This window comes from Neomonachus schauinslandi, chromosome 15 (assembly GCF_002201575.2).
Source record: "Neomonachus schauinslandi chromosome 15, ASM220157v2, whole genome shotgun sequence".
Classification (NCBI taxonomy): Eukaryota; Metazoa; Chordata; class Mammalia; order Carnivora; family Phocidae; genus Neomonachus; species Neomonachus schauinslandi.
The window spans coordinates 27,620,176-27,645,335 of record NC_058417.1 but is presented as its reverse complement, the minus strand read 5'-3'; the positions used below and the strand labels follow the sequence as shown (position 1 = coordinate 27,645,335).

At 61.3% G+C, this 25,160-nt stretch overlaps 1 protein-coding gene across 1 annotated transcript; it reads right to left on the bottom strand.

The window, feature by feature from the left end:
- Positions 1–456: 456 nt before the first annotated feature.
- Positions 457–24,647, bottom strand: TSPOAP1 (TSPO associated protein 1). The gene is made up of 32 exons (XM_044921503.1): positions 24,318–24,647; positions 23,422–23,529; positions 23,008–23,136; positions 22,241–22,420; positions 21,515–21,700; positions 20,221–20,298; positions 20,051–20,134; positions 19,745–19,834; positions 19,440–19,562; positions 19,084–19,188; positions 17,645–17,695; positions 17,213–17,233; positions 16,196–16,400; positions 14,968–15,140; positions 13,651–13,766; positions 13,252–13,361; positions 9,689–10,504; positions 9,401–9,552; positions 8,677–9,045; positions 8,372–8,590; positions 7,846–8,025; positions 6,366–7,241; positions 5,650–5,749; positions 5,404–5,558; positions 4,613–4,781; positions 4,179–4,241; positions 3,719–3,751; positions 3,423–3,526; positions 3,266–3,337; positions 2,937–3,041; positions 2,211–2,272; positions 457–515 (listed from the first exon to the last, which is right to left on the bottom strand). Exons 1-31 carry the CDS (start codon positions 24,645–24,647, stop codon positions 2,243–2,245), a joined length of 5,532 nt encoding a protein of 1,843 aa, XP_044777438.1. The 3' UTR covers positions 457–515; positions 2,211–2,242.
- Positions 24,648–25,160: the final 513 nt, after the last annotated feature.

Sequence of the window (25,160 nt, the reverse complement as noted above, 5' to 3'; positions counted from 1 at the left end):
GCCAGGGCCATCGAGAGGAGGGGGGCCAAAGGAGGGACTGGCGGAGAGCGGCGGGAAACCAGGCTGAGGTGGGTGGACCAGGAGCCACTCGTCCTGGCGGGGACTGAGGTGCTCGGCCACTTTGGCCAAGTTACTTCCTCATTCTGCGGCTCAGTTTCCCCTCCTCCATCCAGAGGACGCAGCCTTGAGAACTAGCTCTGACCTTCACCGAGGCTCTGATGCCGGTCCCAGCGCCACAGTGTTAACTCGGAAGAACGGGCGTCCGGGGCCTTCCCCACCCAGTGATCTGGGGGCCTCAGGGTGCTGCTTCTGCCTGCAGGATGGGCCACAGCATCACTCTTTCTTCCCAGAGCCCAGTTTCCTGAGGAGCTGCTTTCCCTTGGAGAGGAGACCCCACACCTTCTCGCTCGTGCCCTGCGCCCCCCCCCCCGTTCAATTGTGGGGAAGTTGCCAAGGCCAGGGGCCCACGGCCAGCCTCTGGGCACTGGCGGCCCTTGTGTTGAGCTGGCCCAGTCCTGGAATATGAGAGAAAAGGCGCAAAGTCAGGGCCTGACCCCCTGCCCCAACCTGACTCCTTCACCCTGCAGCCTCGGGTGCTTGCAGCCCTCCATGTCACAGACCATGGTCAAGAACCAGAGCCCCAGAGCCCCACCCCTGCCCACCCCCCCCCCCCCCCCCCCCCCCCCCTCCAGAGCCCAGAGGGGCGAATGTGTGTGATGATGCTGAGGGAGCGCTGAGCTGGGAGTCAGAAGGGACAGACACAAAGTCCAATTCTGCTTCCAGAACCTGGGCAAGCCCCTCCCCTTCCCTGGGTCATCTCTGTAGGGTACCGGGCTGACAGAGCTCCGGAGTCCTTGGACCTGCCCCTTGGGATGGGTGCCCCCATCGCAGCAAAGGAAGAGCAAGGACCAGGACCACTTAGAGGCAGAGCATGCTCGTCCAGCCCAGCAGACGCGGTGCCCCAGCCCCTTCAGGGAGCGGAGGCCGTGCCCACTCCATGAGGAGGAGATCGGGACTCTTCCTTAAGTGGCCTCTGAGAGGGCTGCAGGGGGCCTGGGCCAGAGGGGCATCACTCAGGCCCCCCCCACAAGCTCGGGATAGGGCTGCCCTCTTAGCATTTCTCCCTTGTGAAGCTCCTCCTAGCACCACTGGCAACCGTGAGTGGCTCCCCTTGCCCCAGGCCCAGCCAGAGAGTGCTGTTAGGGGCCTAAAGGACAGGGGTGAGTAAACAGGAGAGCCACCAGGAAGCCTCCCTATCTCTACTCCCCATTCCCACATCCCTGCCGTGACCTCCTGTGCCTGGCACAGCCCAGTCGGGTCTTGGCTGGCCGACGTGTTCCCCACCCCTGCCTCCCACTCCCTTCTCAAACCCCTCCCCCTACTCGCCACCAGAGCCTGGCAGTCTCCTGGCCAGAGGCAGGGGAGCTGGGTGCCCAGCCTGGGGCCACCCCACCTCAGGCTCTGATGATGTGGCAGGGCCTGCCCACAGAGAGGTCTGTCAGCACCTGGAGGCCTAAGCGTCTACTGCTCCCCAGCCAGGGCTGGTGGCCAACCAGGGAGCCCCGGGTTCTTCCCACTCCTTCCCAGGTCTCCTTCCGTAACATCCCAGGAGGGAGGGGTTGCTGGGGAAACAACTGAAGGGGGTCTCTGAACCCCAGAGATGAACAGTTCGGTGTTATCTATGGATTTTGTTTAAGCCCCCCCCCCCCTTTTATTCTCTCCAACAGAGAAAATTGAGAATCAGAAGTAAAATCATGCATTTGATCCCCTAACAGGTCATGATGCAGAGGACAAGGGTGGGGAGACTATTATTACTGGTGGCTGTATCATCCTTCAGTCACCAGTAATAATCACAATATTATAATACCATAGTCATATAGTATCATAATATACTGATGAGTCATGATATGGATATCACACAATATTCTATAAGCTGCAGAGCTATAGAATATGAGAGGTCCACTAATATGGGGCCTTATGTACTAAAGTGACATGTATTCCTATAATAGCTGGCACTGCCCGGGGTAAAGGCAAGGGAGGGGATGATCCTACACCCAGATCTGGCTCCCAGCAAGCTCTCCCTCCCCCATCCCCTGGGAGAAAGAAAAGCCAGGTTGGCTCTAGTATGCACGACAAAGGAGCGCTATCTGATTATGGTGATGTAAGGAGCGGTGAGTCACATGAACAGAGGGGGCCAGTCCCCCACTTACATGTTGCTCTCTCTCTATATATCTATCTCCATCTAGCACTGGACTCGTCTCCTCCTCGTTCTCTGAAGAACAGGGAACAAAGAGAGGAGATGGGTTATGGACGGACTCACATGCTCCCTGCCCAGTCACCAGATCACCCAGCTCGCGGGAACTGGAATTCTGCCTAGCCTTTGCCTTTGGAAATATTGCGCATGGGCGCGCAAGGTTTCCCACTGGGGCCTGCCCTCCTCCCCCTCTCCCTGCCCTGTGAGGCTGGAAAGTAACTGTATTCCACCCACCCCAGGGAGAAGCAGGCTCTGAGAACAAGGACCGGGGAAGCTAGGCCTTGCTGGGCAACTGGCTTTAAAAGGCACTGGGGGGCAGGGAGACCCAACGGGTGGGAGGTTCCCTGAAACCCGGGCTATGACTAGCTAGAGGTGTGGGGGGTCCAGGGGTCCTTTTCCACAAGATCCCCTCACCTACATCAGCCCGGGGGTGTGGGCAGCTGGGTCAGAGGGGCCTGGGATCAGGGTCACAGCCATCATTCCTCTGCAGAAAGGGGCACATACTGGGAGGGAGCTGGCCCTGGCGGGGCTCTCCCTGGCAGTTCCAGGCTGGGCAGAGTGCTCACCTGGTTCATAGCCCAGCTGTTCCCCTCCCATGACACTGTCCTGGTCCCCCCACCCCACCGCTCTGGCAGGGTACTCAGCCCCAACTGCTGAGCCGGAAGCCCAGCTCCTCACTGACCTGGCTCTCAGCCTGGGGTGTCCCAGGCTCCCTGTCGCTTGCCTCAGGCCCAGGGCCCTCCAGGAAGTTGGATGGAACCAGGCCCCTCTGTCCATTGAGCTCCCCCTGGGGAGGAGATGCTGGTGAGACTGAGACCAGAAAAGAGGCCTCAGCCCCACCCCCCTTGGCCCTGGAGCCCCTGCGGGAACAGCCTGAGATCAGTATCACCGTCATGGGCAGGGGCTCGGCCCATTACTCCGGGCTTCCTTCAGGAACCCTTGCTCTAGGAAGGCCCTCCCTGAAAGGGCCAGTGTGGGCGGTATGGCACACCCCCGTCCCAATGTTCTCACATAGTAGAAACCATCATCGTCCATGTCCCCAAACACAGTGATGACGTCCCCTGCCCGGAAGGGCAGCTCCGCCTGTGGAGAGCCCAAGAGGCAGGTGTCAGCCCTGGGGAGGCGCCGTCACCACCCCCCAGGCTGGGCTCTATCTGTGGGTCCTCACCTCCACGTCCATGTTGGGGGAGCTCTCCCGAGGGTTGTAGTCAAATGCAGCCACCATGGTTCGGGGAGATTTTAGGCTGGCAGAGGAGACGTGCTGGGTGTGGCCTGCAGGGCAAGGAGGAGAGGACTAGGGACTCTCTCTGGACCACCCCCCATGCCATACTGTCCTCCACGCTGGAGGCCTGCTGATCCCCTATTCACCACCTCTCCACTAGTTGCAGCCCCTGGCGGGAGCCCAGACAGCCCACCCAGCCCCACCTCTTTCCCAGTATCCCCAGCATAGGACCGGTCCCTCACCTGCACAGGGTCGGGCAGGGCTTTCCGCCTCAGCTGTGGAGAGAACGTGCGAGTGAGTCCTGCCCCTCATTCCCCTCCTCATCCCAGGCTGGGGCTGGAGCAGGGCAGGTAGGATGCCCAGTCTCACACAAGGGATGCAGGAGAAAGATGTTCCGGAGCGGAGCCCAGCCCAGCCCTTTGAGTTTGGTAGTGAGCTAAGACCCAGAAAAGGTAAATGACTTGCTCCAGGCTGCGCAGAATTCACAGTCAGGTGCGTTTTGGAACAGAGGTCCCGGCAAACCCCTCCCCGTCCCCATTAAAAGGAGGCTCCCCAGTGGAGGGAATGGATGTGGATGATGGTCTGCCCTAATTCCCTTTAACTGCTCAAAACCCCGCTTGTGTCTCCCCAGAGAGCCAAACAGTGCCCCCCACCCCCAGCCATCTCCACAGGCCCCGAGGGAGAAGGGGGTCTCTCACCCACCTTTCTTGGAGCGGCGGGGCTTGGGGGGAGGCCCAGCTGTGCGGGCTGTAGAGTACACATTCCCTGATCCAGAAAGGCAAGTATATGTAAGAGAGAAACTGAGGCAGGGGAGGGGGATAGGGTAGTGACTCTGGAGTCTCCTCTTTGGGCTGTGACTGGGTTCTCGTGCTCAAGTTTCTAAAGGGCATTCCTCTCCCATCCCCAAGCTCCAGCATCTAAACTCCATGGCCCATCCCCTCTGCAGCAGACCCCCGGTCCACGTGGCAAGCCCCCTGCTGGGGCCACAGTGGCCTCAGTCTCTGCAAGGCCGCAGGCTCTGCCAGACTCTGCATGAATGAGGCTCCCCGGCCACCCCGGACATGTACATTGCTCAGGAGGGGCTCAGTTGGACGCGGGGCGGTGGGAGGCAGGTAAGGGACGGCAGCAAGTCACACCTGAGCCTTCGGTGAGAACATCCGGGGACAGACAGCCGTGCTGGAGCAGCTGCTGTCTCTCTGCGGGGCTGCCCACGGCCACCTCGACCACCATGTTGCAGGGGATGTAGCCCATGCGGCCGCCACCTTCGCCCCGGTAGAAGCCGTCGGCATCCTTGTCCCCAAACACCTGAAGGCAAAGACCAGTTGTCTCAGGAGGCCAGTGCAGCTCGCTCCCTGGGGCCCACGCCCTGAGCCCCGCAGCACCCCACTCAGGATTGCAGAAGAACGCTCTCCCTTTTGTGGGCGGGGGGACGGGGCACGGGGCAAGAACCTAGAATGAGGATCGGAGGGATGAGAGAAGATGGCCCTTTCCATATGCTCATCACTTGCTGTCGGCACGTCCGCTCCCCCAGCCCACCCCGGACTAGATCTCTGTAACCTCAGAGCAGCAGCAAAGAGCCTTCAACGAATATTTGGAGACTCAGAAGAAATTGTAAAGTTAAGAGCAGCAGTTATTAGTCTGTGCTGAGTGCCGGGCAGCTGACGTCCCCTGTGCGTACTGAACCTCGTCCTCAACCGCCTCTGTGAGGCAGACATGACCGTTATCCCCATTTTACCAATGAGGAAACCGAGGCCCAGAGCAGTCAGTTCATCTACCCAAGGTTGCACAGCCACAACGGGCAGAGTCGGGATTCAGCGCCACATCCTTTGGCTCTGGAGGTTGTGTTCTCACCCATGCAGGCTAGGATACCTCCAGGACAGGAAAGGAGAGAGGACGCCCCACCCCCCCGCCCCAGTAAGTCAGTCACCTTCAGGATCTGGCCCTCCCGGAAGGGGAGCTCCTCTTCCCCAGCATCAGGGTTGGGCGACATTGACACAGGGTCATAGTCAAACAAAGCCACGAAGACCCTGACGGGCAGGTCCTGGTAAAGCAGCGCTCCTTCTGGGGGGCTCCTCAAAGGGGCTGCGGAGACAGCAGTGACCATAAGCTCTGGCCAAAGGGTCAGGTTAGGAGAGAGCCCCTCAGCCCAGCCCCGCTCCCGTCAGGGGCTCACCCAACTCGGTGGCGCACGCCCTGGGGGCCTGGGCCCCTCTCCACGGGGGGCCCCTCCGCCCAGAGCTGTCCTGCCCTCTGGGCTCCCCGGTCTCTGCTGCCTGCAAAGAGAGGGCAACAGACGCAGAAGTGACCCACCGTCCCCGCTGGTGGGCAGCTCAGCAGGGGCAGGCCCCCCGCGGGCGCTCCCCAGCTCTGCCCCGTTAGCATGAGCAGCACAGCAGAGCAGGGGCCCAACGTTCCTCTCCTGGAGGCTTGACCCAGTCTCGGGGAGGCATCAGACACCCCCGTGGCGGGAGGAAGGCGGGAGGGGAGACCCCGGCTCCGGCCACCCTAGCGGATGAGTGCAGTAGAGGGGACTAAGGTTAGCTCTTAGAGCTGGCTGAGGAGCGTGGGAGAGGAGAGCCTCTTCTCGGCGTCAGTGTCCCGAAGATGTAACTAGCTAAGCAGAGGAAAGGCCCACAGGCAGGGGGCCGGCTGGCAGCAATTGGCGACTAGCGATCACAGAATATTGTGCATCCCAGTTCGGATCAGCAGAAGCAGCAAAGCAGTGGAATGCGGGTGGGAGGCGGCAGGGGAGGGAGCCCAGAGGCCCAGCCCCACCGCCGTGGATGGAGGCGGCAGCGTGGAATGGGAGCGGCTGGTGGGCAGCAAGCAGAGCCACCAGGCGGCAGCAGGCAGGGGGCTGCCGGGGTGGGGCGGGGGGTGGGCACGGACCCGGGAGGGTGGCTCCTTGGCTCTGCCAGTCGCACTGTGGCCTCTCCGCTCTGGCTCCCCCTTCTCCCAGGCCAAAAGGCGCGGGTAGGGGTTGGGGCCTGAATTAGCCTTCAGAGGCCCCCTGGACCTTCCTACGGGGGCCGTGCCCCAGGCCTCCCCATCTCCGAGGTAGCAGGAGCTGGTGATGCTGATGCCCCCGCTGCCTGCCTCCTGCTCATCCTCAGAATCATATTCGATGCTGATTTCCAAGCACTTGGGGGAGAGGCAGCTGGCCAGGCTAGATTCTGGGGCTCGGCCCCGGGAGCACCTCCGGGAAGGGGGCGGCCGCCCTCTCCCAGCAGCCTCTGGCACACCCTTGGTCCCCTCGCCCACAGGGGGGCTGCCCCTCTCCCGTGAGGGGCCCGGTCGTCCAGGGGCCTGGGGCCCGCCATTGCTGAGAAGTCGGCTGCAGTGTTCACGGGGGTCTGGGGACCGCCTGCGGTTTGGGGGCTTCTCGGGGGAGCCACTTGCTCGCCTCCGGCTGCTTCCACCCACTAGTCCAGGCATGTCTTCCAGGCGGTCCCCAGCCCTGCAGGGCTCTGGAGACAAGGGACATGGGCCAGGTCCTCGAGGCTGACCACTGTCACAGCCCAGCCCCAGCGTCGCCGGCTCAGGTGGGCTGGGGTCTCGGGAAGAACAGCCTGCCCCTGGCTTCTCCTCATCTTCCTCCTCCTCCTCCTCCTTCTCCTTGTCTTCCTCGTCCTCCTCGTCCTCCTCTTCCTCCTCCTCGGGGATGCTAAAAAGCTTCTTGCTGCAGAACTGCTGGAGGGGCAGCTCCAGGATCTGTTCCAAGATCTCCTCGTCGCTGTCAGCCTCACAGAAGGGGTCAGGCTGGGGCTGGGGCTGGGGGGGGGGGGGGGGAAGGGCAGCAGGGAAGAGAGGTCCATGGGAAGAGGACAGAGCTGTGACCTTCGTCCTCAAATGAGGGCAGGGGTTGCAGGCAACCCCACAGCCCTCCCTCAGCTTCCTCTAAGAGGAAAGACCAGAGAGGGGGCTGGCCCAAAGTCCCCCAGCACGTCCAGAGCGCAGCTGGAGGAGGAACTGGGTGACACACCCAAGCAACAGGCTGCAGGGATGTTGGGGCCCTGAGGGACGGGAGCAACTGGGAGCAGACCGTGCCTGTAACAGCAGAGAGGCCTCCCCAGCCCTCCCTAAAGGCTCCCAGCAGGGATCTCAGATGGCCGGGGCTCTGCCTGTGGTGGGCTGGAGCGGGAGAAGGGGCAGAAGAGAGCTCCTCATCCTCTCCTTTCCTCCCAGGAACGCAGAGGCCAATCCTGAGCAACTTCCTATCGACTGCGTGGGACAGGGCCCAGGCCACACACCTAGAATGTTGCTGGCACTCAGTGGTGGCTGGAGCGGCTGCTGGCCGGGGGGGGGGGGGTGGTAAGAGGCCCCTGGAACCCGAGGTCTAGGGCCCACCAGCCCCTCCTCCCCCCATTACCTTGGCCCCATTCTCCCTGATGCTGTGGCCAACAACCTGCTTCTGGAAAGAACAAGTCCTGGAACCCAGCTCCTCTTCCTCCTCCTCCTCCTCTTCTTGAATGTCTGAGAGATCTGAGTTGCGGCCATGGTCCACAAGGGAGTTCACCAGACGGCCCCCGAGCTCTGCTGCGTCCTCCCTCTGTGAGAGGTAAGACAAAGGAGGAGAGAGGGAAGGGTCTGAGGAGGCACAGGCAGCTCTGCAAGGGTCAGCCCCAGCCGGAATGACGGGAGTCCCTTGGCAGAGGGAGACAGGGTCATGTCCCAAATGGGAGGTGTGCATGGGACGGGGGGCAGGGAGGTGTAGGGGGAAGAAGGATAGTAGCCAAAAGGAAGAGACATCTGGGAAGACGAAGCAACAAAGCAGCAGACTCAAACACAGACCAGAGCAGGAAATAAATGGAGAGGACCCCCAGATTTGGGCTGGCAGAGGCAGGGAGGCAGGCCCCAATTCTATGAGATGGCCCAATGTGTCCCCAACCCCGTACCTCAGCCCTGGGCCTTAGCCCAGACCCTGAGTCTCCTCCACGGCAGGCCTCAGCACAGGGCACCTGCTGGGCCAGGGCTCCCTGGGTGGAGCAGGGTGCTGGGAGAGCCTCTTCCTGGGCCAGTGGCGAGGCTGCAGGGTCGGGAGCTCTGTCGCCCATGGTGGGCTCGCTGGCCCTCCCGTCCTCTGAGGCACCCAGCACAGCTGCCCCAGCCTCCTCCTGGAACGGCAGGCACTGAGGAAGGGCCCAAGCCCCAGGCCTTTGTCCCAGCCTCCACCTGTTCCCCCTCTCCCCCAGTGGGGTACCTGCGAGCAAGGTGCTGGGGGATCCTCGTGGGATCCTTTTAGTGTCTCTCTGGCAGGGGGACCCCCGGGGGGCTCTCGAGTTCCATGGGGGTCAGGGCGCCGGAGGGGAGAGCTGGGGTCTCCAGGCCCGGGGGAGGCCGGAGCAAGGGGTGGTCTGGCCTCGGAGCCTGGCCGTGGTGAGGAGCAGGAGACCGTGGCTGGCAGGCAGGCTGCCACCAGGGCCGGGGGGACAGGAGCTGGAATGGAGTCGGCCGACTCGCCATGGGGCGACATGGTGCGCACGGCCACCTGGCAGCACACCTGCAGCAGCCGCAGCTGGGACAGCTCCACCAGCACACTGCCTGCCGTGGGCGAGGCCACCTCCATGATCTGCAGGGCAGAGGGAACGCAGCTGGGGGAGGGAGGCCCAGAGTGCCACGCGTCAGGACGCGCGGGGAACAGTGGCGGTTAGCGTTCCACCAGGCATCGTGCTGCGGCCTTGGCGTGTCTCGTCTCACTTAACACCCCTGGCCGCGTGGCCCCGGTTGGTGGCATGCTTTTTTGAAGTGCAGTCATCTGCTACCGAAGCCCACGCCCTCAACCAATCTGCGGGCTCCGTGGGGCCCCCATGCGGGGGGGTGGGGCACCTCTGTGCCAGGCTGGGGAGACTCGGCCTCTGAGCACGGCAAGGAGAGACCCCCATCCTGTTCCCGGGCCACAAGGAGGCAGAGGCCCCAGGCCATACCTTCTGCCCATCAGCATAGATGGCATAGCCTGTGACCCGGACGCCATTGGAGGTGCCAGCAGCGTCGATTGTTACTGGAAGCCAGCTGATGATCAGGACTCCGGGGGAGGGTCCCAGCTCAATCTGCACATCCAGGGGGGCATCAGGCGGGCCTGGGGGAAGGAGGGCACAAGACCCACGGACACGGGACGCTCACCTTGAGGGAGCGGCCTAGTTTGCAGCTCCCTGGGGAACCCCCGCAGCCCGGCCTTCTGGGTGTAGGGGCAGCCCAAGGCCAAGCCTGCGTACCTGCAGGGAGTGTGGTGAACTGCAGGGTGGCGGCCCGCTGCTCCGGCCTCTCCCAGCCTGGTTCCCAGGACTCTCGAGGTGGGAGCTGAGCCTCTACTCGGGCCTGATAGAGGGTACCGGGCCGCAGGTGGCAGAAGGTGGCCCAGTAGGTGCTGGGGCGGGCAGGGGGGCACTCTTCCCCATTGAGGTAGACGGCATGGGCCAAGTTGCTATTGCCGGGCACCCAGGTGATCTCAGCAGACGTGGCCGTCAGTCGACGGACCCGCAGCTGGCTAGGTCCCACCCTGGCTCGGGTACCCACCGCCAAGCAACAACGCAGAGGGTCGGAGCTGCCCTGGCTGGTCAGGGCCTGCACAGAAACACGGACAGGCCCAGCCCGCAGGTCCAGGTTCTCGAGTACAGCCTTGGGGGGCACCCCTGGCCCCAGGGCCTGACGCAGCTCCCCATTCACGCCGATGTGGTAGCCACGTAGCTCCACTCGCTCAGGAGGTGGCTCCCAGGCCAGCACCACACTGTGGGCCAGCTGCCTGAGGACCACCAGACTGCGGGGGTAAGGCACAGCCGGGGGCCCGCCCGGGCCCTCAGGCTGGGGGCTCAGACTGAGCTCGTCCCCTGTAGCCTCGTCCTCGGGTCTGGGCCGGCTGTGGCCCCCGCTGCTGCTGCCGCCCCCACCTCCACTCAGGAAACTGAGTTCAGGGCCCGAGCTGTGGGACAGATCGGCCAGCTCCGGAGGGAGGGAGGTCAGGAGGTCATCGTCGGACACACGCTCTACAAAATTGGAAGGGACCAGGCCCCTTCGGCCATCCATGAGCTCCCCTGGCAGAGGGAGGGCAGGGAAGGGGAAGACAGAGAGGAGGTAGAGAAAAACCAGTCCAATAAATGCATTTTAGCCATGGTTAGTGCATGATCTTAAGCATTTGATTCAAATCAACATTTATCTGTGAGCACTTTTAACAGGAGGGAGTTACTGCTAATATTCACAGGTGTGGTAACAGAACTGTGGTGATAGAGGACAGAGCTTCTTAAGTTTGAATGTGCATCTGAATAGCCTGGAGATTTGTTAAAATGCAGATTCTAACTTAGTTTGGTCTGGGTGGGGCTGCAAGGCTGCATTTCTAACAAGCGCCTGGGCTCTGCCAGCGTCAGAGAATGTCCGCGTTCTGAGGAGATGCGCGCAAAATGTCATGATGGCTACAACTCGCATTTACCTCATTTTTCTTTCTTAACCTACAGACGGAAAAAGCAAATATGACAGAATGTTAACAACTGTTGAATCGAGGTGGTGAGGATATAGGTGTTCGCTGCATCGTTCTTTCATTTTTCTGTGCGTTCGAAAACTCTCACACTACGAAGGCCTGAGGAGTGGGGACAGGGGTGCCCTTCAACTTCCTTAGTGGAAGACAGGCCTTCTCGGTGGGAGAGGAAGCACCACATGGTCAGGGTGAGAGAAGGAATCTCTAGGGACAAAAGCCATAAGTGCCAGAGAAGATTCCCCTCTGGGTTCTAGAAGTGATGAGGACCCACCGCGGGCCGGGGTCTAGGAACAGGACTGGTGGTCAGTCCAGGCAGTGACCAGAGGTCGGTTCTGTTACCTTGTGCAGGTTCCCCTGAACACGTGACAACAGAGGGCCGTCCAGGAAGGAAGAAACTGGGCACACAGCATGTCCTGTCATAGCTAATTTGGGAGAAGGGAGTGGGCTCCTAGGGAACAGACGAGCTGGCAGCCACTGTGCCTTATTAGGAGGAAGGGGGAGCAGGGCCTGGGGCTTACGGAAGGGGGTGTGGAGGAGGAAGACGGGTCTGAGCAGCAGGAGGGCCGGCAAGTTTCCCCAGCACCCTCGCTCTCCACTTATGCCAGGAGGGGGAGAAAGTAAGGGAACTTGAAGAAACAACAGTGACTTCCAATAACTTCGATACTATAAGCGCTTGGAGTGGGTCGACTGGTGACCTTCCCAAAATATGTCCACATCCTAATCCCTGGCTCCTGTGGCTGTGGCCTTATTTGGAAAACGCATCTTTGCAGATGTAATTAAGTTCAGGAGCTTGAGATGAGATCGTTCTGGATTATATGGATGGGTCCTAAATCAAATGACAAGTGTCCTTACAGGAGTGACACAGAAGCAAGACACTGAGAGAAGGGGAGGCGGCAACGGAACTACAGAGGCAGAGACCAGAGTGACGTGGTCACAAGCCACAGGACACCTGGAATCACGCGAAGCTGGAAGGGACAGGGGATGGAGTCTCCCTGACGGCCTCCAGACGGAGCGTGGCCCTGCCAACACCTTGATTTCAAACGTCTGGCCTCCAGGGGTGTGAGAGATTGCATTTCCGTTGTTTTAAGCCAGCCAGTCAGTACTTTGGTTGGGCAGCCCGAGGACGTCAGTATAAGCACGGACACTAAGGAATGGGACAGGGAAGGTAGGAGCCTTTGCACCAAGCGGATCCACCACCCAGAAAGGCTGGCGCTGGAGCCCCCACCAGAGCCAGGTCCACGTTCCCGAAGTTGGAACCGCAGACAGTGGTCCAGGCAGCACCAGACGCAGACGAAGCTGTCATGTAGCTAAGTCTGACGGGGGGACAGGGCATCCTGGGCCCAGTTGTCTCCAGGCCTTTAAGTCTATCCCAGATCAGATAGTTCAAATTCTAATAATTTGTGGTTAGTTACTACTTGTGTTTTGGCTACTCACCCCCCCTTCCAAGAAAAGGTGTGGGCTCTGGAGTTTTTTTCATTTAAAAAGTAGTTTTTCTGGAAAATATTTAATTCCCCTTCTGTTATGCACATCTCCGGGGAGTTTAGCTATTCACCATCACTCACAGCAGCTACTCAAAGACCAGCCGCTGGGCCCGGGGAAGGCATGCGGAGCGGGCTCGAAGACCCAGCCTTCCAAACCCCAAGCTTTGGGCCTTACGGATTCAGACCGGACTTCTTTGCTAAATCTCCGTCCGTGGTTATGGTCCTCACCCTGCCCTGCCTGCACCACAGCGTCGTTCTCCCTACCGTGTGGCCAGGGCCACCTGGGGAGTCTCCCGAGACCGTGTCTTGGGCAGGCCCTGCCCTGTTGCCTGGTCTCAGTCATGGGCCGTGGCCTGAGCTCCCCATGGGCCCTGGAGAGCTGCCCTGAAGCCCACGCCCTGCCCGGGCCCAGACACCTGCTGACTATTTCCTAACCCCCTTTCCCGGGCTCTGGACCCTGATTCCTCCTCCCCACACCCGACTGGAGTCCAGCGTCAGATCTACGCCACACGCCCGACGTTGATGTCACTAGGCTTAAGCACCGTCCTGCCCTGTCCGGCAGCACAGAAGCAAATTTAGCCCAAATTCCCTGTGACGCCATCCATCGTCTGGGCTGTCATAGGCCCTGTCCTGCCCTGCTTGCAGCAGACCTGTGGTCAGACCAGCTGCCCCCTGTCCTAGGTCCCTTCCCCACGGGCTGCTTTTTAGCGGAGTCGGAAAAGTTCTAGCGGGCTGAGCCGGCTGGGGAGAGGGCCTGGGGGGTGGAGGTCTTTGGGAAGAGGAACTTAAAAGCAGGGGGATGGACAGAACAACGCTGCTACCCTCCTACCTTCAAAAAAGCCATCCTCATCCATGTTGCCATAGATGTAGATGTACTCGCCAGCAGTAAGAGGAAGCTCCGCCTCTGGGTTCTCATTGGGGCCCTCGAACGGGTTGTAGCTGTTGAAGGAGGTGTGGAGGAGGAAGAGGATGGTGACCTACATCCTGCCTCCATGTCCCGTCTCCTCTCCCCCACTGTACTAGGCCTTTATGGACACTTGGTGGTCCCCCATTAGCCAAGTAGAGCACTCACTGCACCCGCCCGGCCCAACTAGGCCGAGAGGACATGTCCAACTAGGATTCCTGTACCACTGCTGCCCCCTCCAGAGGCCTCTGTCTTCTTCACCTGGTCCTTGCCTCCCGTACACCCGAGACCCTAGGGAAACGGGGAGCAGGGGCAGGTGCCCACCTATAGCGCGCTAGGAAGACCTGGATCCTGGCTCCTCCCCGGCTGCCCTCGGGTGCCGCTGGGAGCAGGGAGACACTGTCTGCCTCCAGCTCTTCCACCTCACTGGCAGTGTCCACCTGTGGGCAAACAGAAGGGGCCAGTGCTCTTCGGGACCCAGGGCCAATGGCAAAGCAGGCAGGTTTCCAGGATGAGCCAGAGGACCTGCTGCTTTGAGAAGGGAGAGAGAGCACCTGCCGGACAAGGCCAGCAGCAATGATCCCCAATGTTTCCTAAATCAGCACCCGAGCCCGCAGGTCCTGGCAGAGCCCCGCTGCCCTAGCAAAGGGGAGTGAGGACAACCTGGATCCCTCCTGAGCCGGGGCCTCTGCTGCACCCGCCCAGTAAGTAAGACCGCTTTCCCCATCAGAGAAGAGGCCAACAACACTGGTGTGCGGAGGGTGACCAATGGCAGTTTGTCTCCTTAAGGGAAAAATGCAGCAAAGCACTCCAACTGGGAAGAGCTGGAGGCAAGGAGGCAGAGACTAGAGAAGTCCCTGCAAGGAGGGTCCGGAACGGGGAGACCCGGAGGCCCCCTCCAATCACAGCGCCAAAGCCTGCACCGTCATTCTAGCCCACAAGAGGGCAGTAGAGGCCGGGGCTGGGTTCTACCGCTTTCCACAACCTTTGACAGCAGGGCTGCTTCTGACCTGCCGTGCCCCCCATTTCTGGGGTTTGGGGTTTGCCCCTCCTAGAGAGGAGGGACAAGGTGATCAAGCGCTTGGTAATGAAAATAGCTGCCGCACGTTAAGCATCTACTGTGTGCCCTGCAGTGCTCTTCCTTCTATTTTCTCATGTAATCCTCAGGACAACATTACAAGGCAGGTTTTATTAGCTCCAAAATCCAGACAACGAAACCAAAGCCCAGAAAAGGTCAGAGACTCGCCTAAGACAGAGCTGGGATGTGAATCCCAGAACCTGCATCCTTTCCCACACAACCACCTGCTTCTGCTACAGACACTCGCATGAACAGTCTCATTATACGGATCCTGGCGCCAGTGCGTCTCTCTCCATCCAGCTCGGGACTCTGGGGCCTCTGTGAGCCCCAGAGGGGTGGGGCTGAGCAGCCCCAAAGTAGAGCGCTGGAACCCTGGGGGGCAGGGCAGGCTCCACCTGAGCTCCTTGCCCATCAAGAAATCCACAGGTCCTTCTCTCCCAGGGCCTGGCTCCACTTCCCAACTTGCGACCCCACATGGCCAGCAGCCACCCAACTCCTGGGGACCCCAGAGGAGGATAGGGCCACCCACTGCCCCATTCCCCAGGCCCTTCCCCAGCACTGACCTCGGGCGTGGGGCATGACTTGGGGCTGTTGTGGATGGATTCAGAGCGAGAGGAGTTGGAGAGGGACTCTGCCTTCTTGGCCGTCCTTCGAGGGACCCCGGTAACAGTGGCAGGGGCAGGCTCAGAAGACTTTGGGGTGCAGCGCCCAGGGGAGCCCGGAGGGAGATCAAGGTCTAAAGAGAAGATGGCGGTGCCTGGGTGGCTCAGTTGGTTGAGCGACTGCCTTCGGCTCAGGTCATGATCCTGGAGTCCCGGGATCGAGTCCTGCATCGGGCTCCCTGCTCAGCAGGGAGTCTGCTTCTCCCTCTGACCCTCCCCCCTCTCATGTGCTCTTTCTCTCTCTCTCTCTCTCTCAAATAAATGAATAAATAAAATCTTTAAAAAAATAAAATAAAATTGGGTAGACAAGGGGCACCTGGGTGGCTCAGTTGGTTAAGCGACTGCCTTCGGCTCAGGTCATGATCCTGGAGTCCTGGGATCAAGTCCCATATCGGGCTCCTTGCTCAGCAGGGGGTCTGCTTCTCCCTCTGACCCTCCCCCCTCTCATGTGCTCTCTCTCTCTCATTCTCTCTCTCAAATAAATAAATAAAAAATCTTTAAAAAAAAAAAAAAAGAGAAGATGGCACGTGGGGTCTGTGGCCTGAGGAGGGACTAGGGAGCAAGGATGGGGCCGCTCGATAGGGAGGTCAGGCCCTCCATAGCCACTTCTAAGAGGGAAATATTTGAGGGAAACTTACTACATAGAGGTGGAGGTGATTTACATATATTATTTCACATGATCCTCAGAGCAGCTCATTGAGGTGCACTGAATTTTTCCCGTCTTAGAGCTTAGGAAACCAGAGCCCACAGAGGTTTAGCAGCATGCTCAAAATCACGTGGGCTGGTAAGTGAGAGGGGGCTGGGGCCCCCGGATCTGACTGATGCCTGGCCCAGCTCTTCACAAGCCCATCCTGTCAGCTGCTGGGTCCTAGGGCCCAGCGCCTAGCCATGACCACACAGTCTTGCTGGAGGAGAGGAGCAGTGGCCGAGACGCCTGGCCAGACTCCAGGAGAGCCACTCCTGTGAGCTCATTTCTCCCCTGTCAGAGCCTCGTTCCAGCCAGGCCTGGCTCTAACTTGCTGTGTGACTTCGGGTGAGCTGCTAGCCTTCTCTGACTCGGAACGCTCTGCTCTATACAAAAGCTCCAGGCCTGGGGATTCCAGACTAATGTCACTGGGGTCCACCTTACCTTTGGGGCCGGATCCCAGGCAGGGCTGGGGAGTAGAGCAGCAGCAGGGGGGTGGGGGGTGGTCCCCAAGGGTACTGTAGCCCAGGGCAGAGGTGAGTAGATCCAAGGGGCCAGGGTGCAGGCGGAAGGCCTGGAGCTCCTGTGCCAGGAGGCTGAAGCGCTCTGTTTGGGTGCGGCACTGCTCCTCCAGCTCTCGAACCCGGACCTGGGCCAAGACCTCCCCTAAGCCACCAGGCCCAGCAAAGCTGCCTGGTCCCATCCTGTGCCATGTCCACACGGGAGGAGCCCAGAGCAGACCTCAGCTCATATCCGCCCAGCCCTAGGCCCAGGCACCAGCCCTCAGCCTCGCTGCCCCACTGCCTTAATAGTGTCTGAGCGGGGGGTGAAGTACCAGGGCTGTGGGGGGCCCGCCTCCCACTCAGCACACCCTCACACCCCAGGCAGTGGCACTTCCTGCTTCCAGCTGCTTCTAGGCCAAAAGGCATGGCGCCCACTCCCAGCTCCACTTCCGGTCCCTCCTCAGGAGTCTCCTCGGCTCTGCTGCTTGTCACCCTCCCACAGTCAGTGACCCAAATCCCTACCCTCAAGAGAGATCTCACACAGGAGCTAGGGACATCTTTGTGGCAGGAAGGAGCCAACGCTCAAAGAATTTTTTCTCAGGTTTCAGGAGAGTCCCAACATCTGGGGCCTCTCCCCTGGCCAAGATCAAGAGGATCCTGGGTTAGACTGGTGATGAACTTCCTCATGGTCTGAGTGGCTAGGTTTTAGAGGAGGGACGGCCCCATGTCTGCCAGGCACTGTGGCAGGTCTGGGTCGAGGAGGTGGCCCACATGTCCTGCAGGAATCCCAGCCCATCTACACGTTCTTGGGTCTCTGCTACCAGTCACACCCTCCTCTGTTGGACATGAGAGCTGGGGCCACTTGGACCTGAGGAAGGAGACGCAGCTCAGCCAGTCTGGAGAGGTGGAGGGGAGGGGACAGCCCAGGGAGGTGGGGGGCGGGGGCGGGGGACTGTACCTGCATGGAATCCAGGGTCGACTGTGGCAGGAAAGGAAAGCACAGAGAACAGGTTAGAACCGCTCACCCTGCAGGTCATTGCACAGAAAGGGAGGGAGGGAGAAAGGGCCTAAGTGGACACTACCTGGTCGGCTCCCTGGACTGACTGGGCAGTTCCTAAACGGAAGGATATTTCAGGGTGAAGGCAGCCTCTGGGGGTGGGTGGCAGTGGGGGAGACTGCTGCCACCAGACCCAGGAGCCCCTGCCCAGTGGTGCCCTTGCCTGAGAAGTAGGCCAATGGTGGAGGGGATTCCCTAGGCTCTGGAGCATTTAAAGGCCCTTCCTGCAACCCCACAGCCCCCACACCCACAGAGTCCATTCCAGCTCTCTCTGAACTTCCCTGCCTTCCCCCCCAAACTGGTGCTGCCGCTGGTCACCTGCAGGGACCCTACCTCCAGCAGCTGCACGGCCCCTTCATGTTCCCTCTTGGCTTCTGCCTGGGCCTACAGGGAAGAGGAGGCAAAATGTTGGAGGGAAAGGATGAGGACCAGGGGAGGGGATAGAGGGAGACAGATAGAGGAGGAGCAGCAGGGGCAAAGGGAGGGAAGAAAAGAGGGGAAGGGGGGGAGAAGAAGAGGAAAGGGGAGCTGGGAAGGGGGAGGCTGAGGGTTCTCCTCCCCGCCCTCCCAAATTCCCACCCCAGAACCATACCTCAGGTCAGAAGATCACGGTGTCAAGGAGAAGCAGGGTTGATACTGCTGCTCTCTTTCTGGGACATCCACCCTCTGGGTTTCCCTCCTACCTCTTGGGACGCTCCTTCTCAGCCTCCTTCACCTGCTCCCTGCCTTTTATCTTTTTTAAATGTTACGGTGTCATAGGGCACAGGGCTGGGCCCACTTTACACTCTTCACTCCCTCCCAAGGGGTCCCATCTAATCACATGACTGGACACATTGATGACTCCGAAATCTCCATGATCAACTTCCCCATGATTCCAGACCCGCAGATCCAACTGTCTATGGACATGTCCACTTATATGTTTAACACACAACCCAAACTTAACCAAAATCGAACTCAGGACTCGGGACTCCCTAACTCTCACGTCTGTTGCCCCTTCATCTTTCACCTCCTCAGGGCTGTCCCTCAGGGTGGACTGAAAGCAGCAGAAGCTCTACTAGAATCCTATGAAGCCTTGTCAATTCTGTCTCCAAAATAGATTTCAAATCTTCCCCCTTTCCACCTGCCCTGCCTGCAGCCTAGTTCAGATGGACATCATCTCCTGCAGCAGCCCCAACACCTGACCGACCACCTGCCTCCTCGCCCACCCCGCCAACCCCTCACTCCATAGTGCTGCTCAAGCCATCTTCTAATATGACGAATCAGATCATGCTATCTCCCCGCTTGGGACCTTCCAACAGCTCAGAGAACAAAATATCCAAACTCTTCTTTAAGGCCTGACAAGATCTGGCTCTTGCCTAATTCCTGTGGTTGTATTCTAGCCACATTGGTCTGGACCCCACACTCTTTCCTGCCACAGGGCATTTGCACTTAGATTTTCCCACCTGGAGCGCTCTTCAGCGGGCTCCTTCTCACCCTTAAGGTATTAGAGGCCTTCCCTACCGGCCTCTCTAAAGTGGCCCCTGGCCCCATCCCAGTCACTCTGTCACATCACCCTGTTCACGTCCCCCGCTGGGCCCATCAGTGACCAGGGTCGTCTCACTCGAGCATCTGCTTATTTGCTGATTGGTCTGGGAACTGTACTTTCCCCACCACTGTCCCCCAGTGCCTGGCACAGAACCTGGTACTCAGCGGGTGCTCAGGAAAAGCTCATGGGGCGAGTGGATGACCGAGGGCTCCGGCGGCCTACCACCCTTCCCTCCCCTGGCCCCTACCTGCTGCAGCCTCCGGACCTCCTCCTGCTTCTCCTGCAGGCTGAGCCGGGCCTGCTCATGCTCCACCTCCAGCTGCTGCCTCCGCTGGGCCACCTCCCGCATGTGCTAAAACACAAGACCCTGGGTCAAGGCCAGGGCCCCCCACCACCGTTTCTGTAGCTCTAAGGTGAGCGAGCCTCAGACCCTATGGGTTCCAGATACCCTCTGTTAAAAAGGAAACCGAGGCCAGAGAAGCATAGGGGTTGGCGGCCCCGGGACTGGACCTCAGACCCCAGTGCCCCACATAGGACACATTCTACCACTTTCTCCTTGTGCCAGGGACCAAGACCCTCCCGCTACGTCCATAGTCTCCTCACCTTCAGCACCTGCTCCAGGCTCTCCAGCTTGCTCTGCAGGCCCTGGCTCTTGCGAAGAGCTGAGTCCCTCTCCTGCGTCACCCCCAGGAGCTGGCCCCTCAGCTCTGCATTCTCCCACTCCACCTGGACAGGGGGGAGGGGCAGGGAGCTAGGTGTGTCCGCCTTGTCCCCGCAGCTCCCTGGCCAGGGGAGCAGAACCCTTCACACTCTAGCCCAGTGCAGGGGGTGGACAAGACAGCCCCGTGCCCAGGGCCCAGGGCTCCAGCAGAAGCCCAGGCCCCACAGCACATGCACAGAGTGGCTACCTGCTCCTTTTCTGTGGCTCTCCCACTGAGCCGAGAGTTCTCCTCCACGAGGCGGGCATTCTCATTCTGGGCTTCTCTCAGCTGCAGTTCCTGAGAAACCAGGGAAGCTCTGGGGAGGGGGCCCAGCACCCACACGCCTCCTCTCCCCACACAGAGGACCTGGCCCTCCCAGACAAGGCCTTCCTCCCCCAACCTGGACCCTGTGCCAGGCAGGGCAGGAGAGCCCTGAAGGATACGAGGGGTGAGAGCAGAGCTGAGAGGGAGCCCACCACCTGGCTGGCCCTGGGGAGACCCTGGGGAGCTCACCAGCTCTTCACATCGCCTCTGCTTTTTCCGGGCTTCCTGTTCCAGGCTCTCACATTTCTTTCGCTTCTTGCTGAGCTCTGACTCCTGTGGGGTCAGAACCAAGGGCTCCTCATGTGGGAAGGCAGACCTGCCCATAGCTGGTCGCCTCCAGCCCTTGACCTGGGACTTACCAGCTGCTGCACTCTCTGCTGTCTCTCGGGCTCCCCTAGGACCACGGGTGGGTTCTCCACATCCTCCTGGGCCGTGGCCTGGAAATGCCCAGGGATGGGGGCTGGCACCTGAGAATAGGGCCCCCAGGGCAGCCTGCCCCCCTGCCCGGCCTGTCTGTGGCAGGCTCCCACCCCAACTCACAGTCAGCAAAGCCATCCCTGCCCAAGAAGGGAGGGAGAGAGGGGGCCTGCTGCCTGCACACATCTCCCGCTGATGTGGAAGCGCAGAGGCGGCACCCCTGTGTCCTCCAGACATACTGCTGTGAGATCCTGAGACCCATGAGTGCCCTGGGAGATGTGTCCCTTATCCAGGCCAAAGCTTTCCCTTTTTAGCTTCCAACAGCAGCCCTGCTCTGCACTCAATAACCGTCCTGGGTGTCCTTCAGTGACTAGCAGAGAGCTAGGAGACCGCCTGGGCCCCCGGGTATGTGGTGCTCCCAGAGCTCGGAATTCTGGATCATCCACACCGGGCCTTGGCCTAGAGCACTGCAAGCCTGGCCAGACCCTCGTCCTAGCTTCCCGCAAGCCCACCCTGTCGCACTTGAGATTTATCTATGCAAACTCCAGGCGAGGGCAGCTCTTGATGGGAGGTGCATCTCCCTCCCTGGGCCAGGCAGAGGAGCAAAATCTGAGCGAGGAGCACCCCCCACGCACGGAGGCCTTGGTCGCTATGGAGCCCCTTCTCCCACCCCTCTTCCCAGAAGGAGGTGAACCTAGGGGCCGCCCAAGTAGAGAGAATGGAGAGGAGCCAGACCTCTAAGCTCTGCGGGTCCGGAGTAGGGTCCCAAGCTCTTGCGACAGCGGCTGCCTAAGCCCAGCGCCCAACGAGGGTCGCCCGTACCTGGAGCCGAGGCGGACGCACCGCCGCCCCCGGGGGACCGGGGCCGGGCCTGGCGGACCAGGCGGGCGCTGAAGGGGGCGTCCCCGAGCTAGGGCGGCGGCGGCGGGAGGCGGCAGCGCGGGCTGGGCCCCGGGCGGCTGCCAGGGCAACCGGGGATTTGCGGCCAGGCCGTACCACTGGCGGCGCGGCAGGGGCGGCGGGGCGCAGGCCTGCGGAGGGCGCACCCCGAACGGCCGAGGTCAGCGCGGCGCAGGCACGGTTGGCCCTCCCCTCCGGGGTCGGGGAAGCTCCCGGGCCCTCGGAGAGCGCACGCCACCGGCGAGTCTTCGGGGCTCTGAGCGTCGGGTAGGGGGAGAGCCCGGAGCCGCCCCCACCCCCAGACGCCCACACGCCTGCCCCCGCGCCGGAGCTCACCTCTCCCGGAGCCCCAGGGGCGGGCGCCCCTACTCTGGCCGGGGCCGCGGGGCCTGGGGGCCGGGGCGGCGCCGACGGCTCCTGCTGGTTGCGCAGGGCGATCTGCCTCTGCAGCCGCAGCACCTCCCGCTGGGACTCGCGCAGCAGCCGGTCGAAGTCCCGCACGTGGAGCCACTGGGGGCCCTCCTGGGGTTGGGGGGAACAGGGAGGAGGGGAGTCAGGCCTAGGCCTAGGCCTAGCCCCAGCCCGCCCTCCGCCTTGCTAGAGGAGCTGCGACGCGCGGGAACGTGCAGACCCTCGCCTACATCCATGCTTGGTCCTAGGTGCACGCGTATGCGGCCACATGCTTCCGCGAGTCCGTGTGCGGTCACGGTGACTCATTTACCGGGCGCTCACGGTGTGCCCAGCACTGTGCTAAGTGCCTTGTGAACATCACTTCACACAAGTGTGAGGTATGTGTGGCTTCATCCAGCCAGACCCGCTGGCATACAGCCCGAAGCCTGGAGCACAGAAATTCCCAGGTCTGAGACTCGTGGCCCCGCCCCCTTCAGTTCAGGCTCCTTCTCCCAGCTCGCACCTGGGCCGTTGCCAGGGGAACCTACTCCCCAGCCCCTTCCACCTTCCCGCTTCATTTGCATCTCATCCACATCTCGTCCACATCCCGCAAGCCAGGCAGGCGGCCCCCCGTGTAGGGCTGATCAGGAAGGGGTGACCAGGGCCTCGCACCTTGCCAGCCAGGGTGAGCCTGGCCTGCAGCTCCCTGCATTCCCGCTGCAAGGCAGCGATCTGCTTGTCCTTAGCGAGCAGGGCGCTGGCTGTCTCATTGAGGTCCCGGGCTCGCTGATGGGCCAGGGCCTTCCGGCACAGCTCCAAGCTGGCCCCAGGTCGGGGCACAGGGGCGCTCACCTGGCCAGAGGAGGGGTAAGGCCAACGATCGTCTGAGGGCTGGGGCACTTCTCCCACTCCTCAGCTCCTCTCAACGGAGGGGTTAGGATGAAAACCTGGAAGTTTTGCCTCCTGCTTCCACCCCCTTATTGGGGGCTTTAGGAGACCGCTAGCCTCACTTGACTCCATCCCCGCAAATCCTCAGACAGGACTGAGGGGGTTAACTCCACATCCTAGTTTAGGCTCAAAGGATGCTGCTAATTCAGGGCTGCCTCTGTCGTGGGTCTTCATCCCTGCCCCCACCAGCTCTGCACCCAGAGATGAGCTCAGCGGGAGGCGGCAGCCAGCACCAGCACGTGGGAATCCAGAAACCTGCTCCCTGCCTGTTCAGGAACTCCCCGCCCAGCCCTGCCCTCCCTCCGGTAACTCCAGAAACCCTCCGCCTCCTAGCCCAGCCGGCATTTGCCCTGCCTAGCCCTTGGCCCCTGGCTTCCTGCTCCCCTGGGTGCTAGGAGTCCACGCCTCCTCAGCCCCACTCCCTCGGACCCGTCCTGGCTCCCCTCTCTCCCTGGTCACCCCGCCTCCATCCGGCAGCCTCCCGTCCTCACCACCTTCAGGTTAGTCTCCTGCAGCTTCCGGGCCCTCTCCTCCAGGCGCTTGGCAATGACCGCCAGCTGGGCATTCTTCCGCTTCAGCCTCCGCACCTTCTCCTCTGTCTCAGGGAAGCTGCTCTTCCTCTGACAAGGGGTCAGCCAGAATTGGGGCATGTGGGGAGCGTCCCACAGACCCAATCCTAACCGTCCAGGACGTGGGTTAGAGCCCTGGGCTCACAGTGGGGTCCTTGGCAACTCTAGATAGGGGTTCACCCTCTCTGGGTCTTGGGGTCATATCACCTCCATGTAGCCCCCACTTGGAGGCATAGTTTATGGGATGAGGAGGACGCTGAGGCAGAGGGCTGGGGTGTCTGAGTCTGCCTTCCCCCAGCTCCAACCGGGACTCGGGACTTGCTTTCCAAGCCTCACCAGCATCTGATTTTCCTCCTTAAGCATGGCACAGCGCTGCTGCAGCTCTCCCAGGGCCCTCAGCAGCTCCGGATTGGGCCTGTCCCCGCAGCCCATGTTCAGCTTGCCCTGGCATGGCAAAGGACAGGGTGCAGCACCTCAGGAACACACCCTCCCTAGTCAAAGCCCCCCATATGGAAGCAGCCTGCCCGCCAACGGTCTAGAGAGACATGGAGACGAGAAGGTTCTCCCCCAAGTCCCAGGCCTTCCGAGATGAGCATAGGAGGCCCAGAAGGGGCCCACACCGGCCTCCTCCAGTCCTGGGACCCTCTCTGCTAGTCCCCAATTCTGTCCGTCTCTGCCCATCTCTTCCTGGGAAATGCCAGCCAGAGCTCCCAGCCCCACCCCTCCAGGCTCCTTATGGGCCCTGTGTCCCCTTCCTTCCCCCAAAGCCCTGGTCCTTCCATCTTCTATAGGAGGCTGCTCACATCTACCCCAAACCTTGTCCTACATGGCTCAGCTCAGCACTGAGCCCCCTCCTCTGAACTCTGATTCCATCACACACCTCCACAACCCCCACCACCCCCACCCCCCGGATCCTCCAGCACCCAAGGACAGAGACTCTCGGAGGAGGAGACACAGACAGACAGACCATCAGAGAGAGACACACAGAGGGAAGGGGTAGGGGCAGGGCCAGGTGTAGCAGACAGGCAGAGAGTCAGAAGGCCAGACATACGGCAAAAAATGGAGCCCCTGAGATTCCTGCCCAGAGTGGGCATGGCACACAGTCACAGAGAAGGAGCCCCAGACAGAGACAGGCCAGGAGAAGAGACACGGGCCGTGGGGTTGCATATCGTGCCCAGGCTGGAGGGCATCATGAGAGCCCCCCCCCCCCCCGTAGACCCCAGCTCCCTTACCTTAGGGAGAGCCTCCACCTCCTCGTCCTCCAGCCTCGGGCAGCTGGGTCTGGAGCTCGCTGCTTGGTGCCTCAGGCCGGGCAGCCCAGTTTTGGTTCGTTCGGTGTCAATGCCCCCCATAGCCCCGGGGCTCTGGGCTCCCTCAGGCTCAGAGCTCTCCTCGGGCCTCAGCCCTCCACCCTGCAGAGCTGCCGGAGTATCAGCGATGCTTGGGCTTGCGCCTCCAGGTTTGCGCCCCTGGCCCGGAGTCCAGCTCTGCCAGGCGGGCAGGGCCCATGGCTCCATGGCTCTGGGGTCCCCCAGCCGTGGGAGGGGTGTCAGTTGCTCCATGATACTGCCAAGGGGCCCCAGGACCCGGGCCGGGGGACATGACCCAGCCAAGCGGAGGGGCTGGCGAGGGTCATGCCGGGCCAGACCCTCTCCTCCCTGAGCTCTTGGCTTCACCGAGGCTCCATCCGAGGTTGGCCCTTCTTCCTCACCCACAAAGGAGGCTGCAGGAGTCGGAGCTGCCAGAGCCGAAGCTGGGGGTATGCGAGCTATGTTTGCTCGTGGCTGTGTGTGTGCGCGGGTGTGTGGACGCGCGAGGGTGTCCCCGCGGGGGCAGGGCGGATGGCAGAGGCCACCACCAGTAGCTCCCGGGTGAGGGTCGGCGTGTGTCTCCAGCTCCGTGCGTCCCAGGCAGCGCTGCCTCGCGTGTGTTTGGAGGACGGATGCCCCCACTCGTGCGTGTTGGGGGTAGTGGTTCTGCGTGTCACTGTGCCTGTGTCGGAGTTACCGGTTGTTTCTCTGTGGGGGGGGGGGGGGGGGTGTCCGTGTTGCAGGGCTGTGGCAGCGTGTGATGCT

Excerpts from the sequence above, each read along its gene's own strand:
- TSPOAP1 (XM_044921503.1), bottom strand. The coding sequence starts at position 24,647 with ATGGAGCAACTGACACCCCTCCCACGGCTGGGGGACCCCAGAGCCATG. Across the intron at positions 7,242-7,845 it reads TCAGGGAGAATGGGGCCAAG|CCCCAGCCTGACCCCTTCTG; the intron begins GTAATGGGGGGA and ends CCCCAGCCCCAG. Across the intron at positions 3,527-3,718 it reads CCCTGCCCGACCCTGTGCAG|GCCACACCCAGCACGTCTCC; the intron begins GTGAGGGACCGG and ends CTTGCCCTGCAG.